At 48.7% G+C, this 3,131-nt stretch overlaps 1 protein-coding gene across 2 annotated transcripts in view; it reads right to left on the bottom strand.

Annotated features, from left to right (window-relative positions):
- The window catches only part of SP3 (Sp3 transcription factor), a 61,488-nt gene extending 60,427 nt beyond the window's left edge, over window positions 1-1,061 (bottom strand). For both annotated transcript variants that reach the window (XM_019653716.1, XM_019653717.1), the window contains exon 1: window positions 371-1,061. In XM_019653716.1, the coding sequence (XP_019509261.1) occupies window positions 371-377 (7 nt within the window). In that variant the 5' untranslated portion in view covers window positions 378-1,061. The remainder of the gene's footprint in view (window positions 1-370) is intronic.
- Between the last annotated feature and the right edge of the window lie 2,070 nt (window positions 1,062-3,131).

Genomic DNA, 3,131 nt, shown 5'->3' with positions numbered 1-3,131 from the left:
CCCCTGCCCCCTCTCCTCTCCTCCCCTTTCCCTTCGCGCCGCTCGCTCTCACTCGCGCTTGCTCCTCTCGCACCGTCAGTCACTCACACGCCCGCCGCCCGCGCCCGCACACAGGGGGATGCGCTCCCTGCGGACCGGGCCGCCCGCCCCGGGGCCCGGCGGGGACACGGCGTTGCTGGGGCTTGAGGGGTGGACGGTAGCTGGCGGGGAGGGGAAGGAGGCGGAGGGGAGTGCGGCTTTCTGCCTCTCACAGACACTCGGTCGCACACACGGGGCCGGAGCCGCCAGTGGCGGCCCGGGGCTGGCTGTGGTCGGCGGCAGCGGCGGCGGCGGCAGTAGCAAGGGGTTGCTCTCTCTCGGCTTTACGTACCGGTCATAGTGTGTTTAGGGCACCTCAGGCGGGGCTCCCCGCCGCCTTACACATGGTGAGGAGCGAAGGCGGCGGCGGCGGGAGAGGATGCGGGAAGCGGCGGCGGACACGGCCGGAGCGGTCCGGGGATTTTTTTTTCCTATTTTGATTGACTGTGCGGGAAACACAAAAGGTGGAGCCTCCAGCCCAAAAGGGGGGAAGAGGGTGACAGCCCGCCCGGAAGTCCCGCCCCTCTTCTCGACTCTCATTCGCCACCACGCTCTACGTTGGCAGTGCTCATTGGCCAGGACGCCCGTCCGTCGCTCTGCCAAGCGGCGCGCTTCCTGTTTGCCCCGGGTGGAAGGGGAGAGACAATGAGCGGCCGTAGCGGCGTAGGTCCCCGAAAGCGGCAACGGCTCGCCAGTTACCCCGCTGTGCACGCCTCGCTCGCCGGCTGCCGCTGCCAGATCTGAGGCGCAGGCCTCTTCCACCTTGCAGGCGCTGGGAACAGGCCCCATCAAGCTGTAGGGGAGCCGAGTTGGGGAGGAAATCCGTCCCCGGTGGCTCGGCTCCACTCGACGCTTCCTCCATCCCGGTGGCAGCCTCGACCGGATCTCCCCAGGGCCTTGCGCTCTCAGAGCCGCCGCTTTCCTGCAGTGCCTGGAGACCACCGCCGCTCAGCCCCGGGGCTGCTGCTGTGGCCGCTGCTGCTACAGAGCAAACCAGACCCGCCCCACAAGCCCTGGGGGAGGGAGCTGGTATTGGGGGAGACACCCCCTCCGTAGCTGGAGGAGGATTTTCTCACATTCAGCTCATTGATTCACTCACTGTCTGAGCCATGTGGGTCCCATCCCCCTTAGCCCCAGGTTTCCAACCCATCTCCCACTTTTAAGTACCCTGGAGGCAGGCATTTAGAAAAATCTCAATTCACCTCACATCTAGGAGGAGAGTTTTCCTTCTGGCCAGTGGCACTAAAACAGGCACTTAAAGTATATTTCATTTAATACGTGGCGTGTATATACTATATTCAAAAGTGCAGAATCTTTTTTATAAAAAATCCAGTCACAATCATTTTGCTGCACAAACGCATTATTCCCTGCTTCTGAATCGTCTTGGTAACAAGTAAAACATCTTTGAAAAAGCCCATCAACACTAGCCAACATTTTTAAAATAGTGAGTCAGCGAGTATTTTTTTTTTCTTGGAACATTTTAAGTTACACCTTAATTTAAAATCTTTCATTCTTTGGATTAGGTTAACACTCCTTTGCTCTTTGGCATCCTTGATATCTGGCTGTCATCCTGGGGAGGAAAATGTTCATGTTTTATGTGTGTGTTTTGCCAACTGAGAGACATCTCTGCCTATTACCTTTAGATCTTAATTGCCAAGAAAGACATTAAATTCAAGAGGTGGAAACGCTGTCCACGACACACTTTTTATAGAAATCTGACTCAAACAAGAATCAGTGTTCCACTTATTGTGTGATAAAGTTGTACGGGGCGATGGGGTCGTAAAGTTCAAGCACTAGAACTAGATTTTGTGTGTTCCAACTAAAAAGAATTCATAATCCTTTTGTGAGAGAGTGAGGTTTCATCTCAGTACTAAAGCACTTATAACTTGCGACCTATTCTCATAGAAACATTGTATGGTTAATTGGCACTTAATTGTACAACAGAAATTCCACGAAAGTGACCTAAAAACCATAAACGAGGGGGGGGGGGAACTAGACTTGAAATTCTGAATCCAAGAATGGGGTTGATCTAAAAAAAACAGTCTCATTTAAGTAGAAGAATCACTTTAAAAGGTAAATAGTATAAATGCTGTATTTTACACTTAAATTTTAAAGGAAAATTAAAGTGTTATAGAATAAACAGATGGGGGAGATAGAGAAAGAGGGAGGGAAGTCACAGTATCATCACTCTTACATGGATATGTTGGATAAAGGATAGCTGTCCCTAGAAGAGATATTTGAGGTGTTTTTTCCAGGAATGGGGACGTGTTTTATGGGTCTAAGGATACTACCTCATGCCTCTTTTACAGAGTTTTAGTCCAGCCACCCATAGAGAGCAAAGTACTTGGCCACAGGAATTCAATTCATTGATACCAATTGATAAATGGAATGAAGAAATCATTTTCAAATTTTTTGGTCCATAGATCATTCTCACAAAATGAGAAAACACTTCGTCTAATCTTTCTGAAAAGAGAAAATGACCTATCAGAGTTAACAATTCTGCTTTTAATGCAATGCTTTTTTAAGAGAGACATATACCAAAAGGATCACTACTACACTGTCAGATTCAGAGGACCCTCTCAGATCACACTTAAGAGTGGTTGTCATGGAATAGTAAGAAGGCTGGAAATAGTCTCTGGAAACAAACACCTTTTCATAGCTATTCCAGTACTGTGGTCAAATCTTGAGGTACAGTTTATGTTAATTAAAAGATTCTGTTTTCTCAGTAGAAGACAGCCTCTCAATGATACCTACTGCTACATTACATGGGAATCCAGAATTGCAGTTGCTTATCAGGAAGGGAAGCACTGTGCCGGATATTATTTACACTTGCTCCTTTCCAAAGACGATTTGAGGAAGCTCTGTGCTGGCCACTTTTTACATCACAGTAGGAGATCTGGGTGTCACTTTATTTTCCCTTATCCTCAATTTTCTCATTTTTTAAATCTTGTATGTGTTTTTATAAATGTTCTCAAATCCTTTGGAAACTGTGATGAATATCAAAAGGCCTTAAAGACTTCTATAGATCTGCATAAATTCTTTCACCCATCTTC

Source organism: Hipposideros armiger, unplaced genomic scaffold (assembly GCF_001890085.2).
Source record: "Hipposideros armiger isolate ML-2016 unplaced genomic scaffold, ASM189008v1 scaffold_205, whole genome shotgun sequence".
In the NCBI taxonomy this organism is placed as follows: Eukaryota; Metazoa; Chordata; class Mammalia; order Chiroptera; family Hipposideridae; genus Hipposideros; species Hipposideros armiger.
The sequence above is the reverse complement of the archived record's forward strand: the minus strand, read 5'-3'. Positions and strand labels throughout refer to the sequence as shown.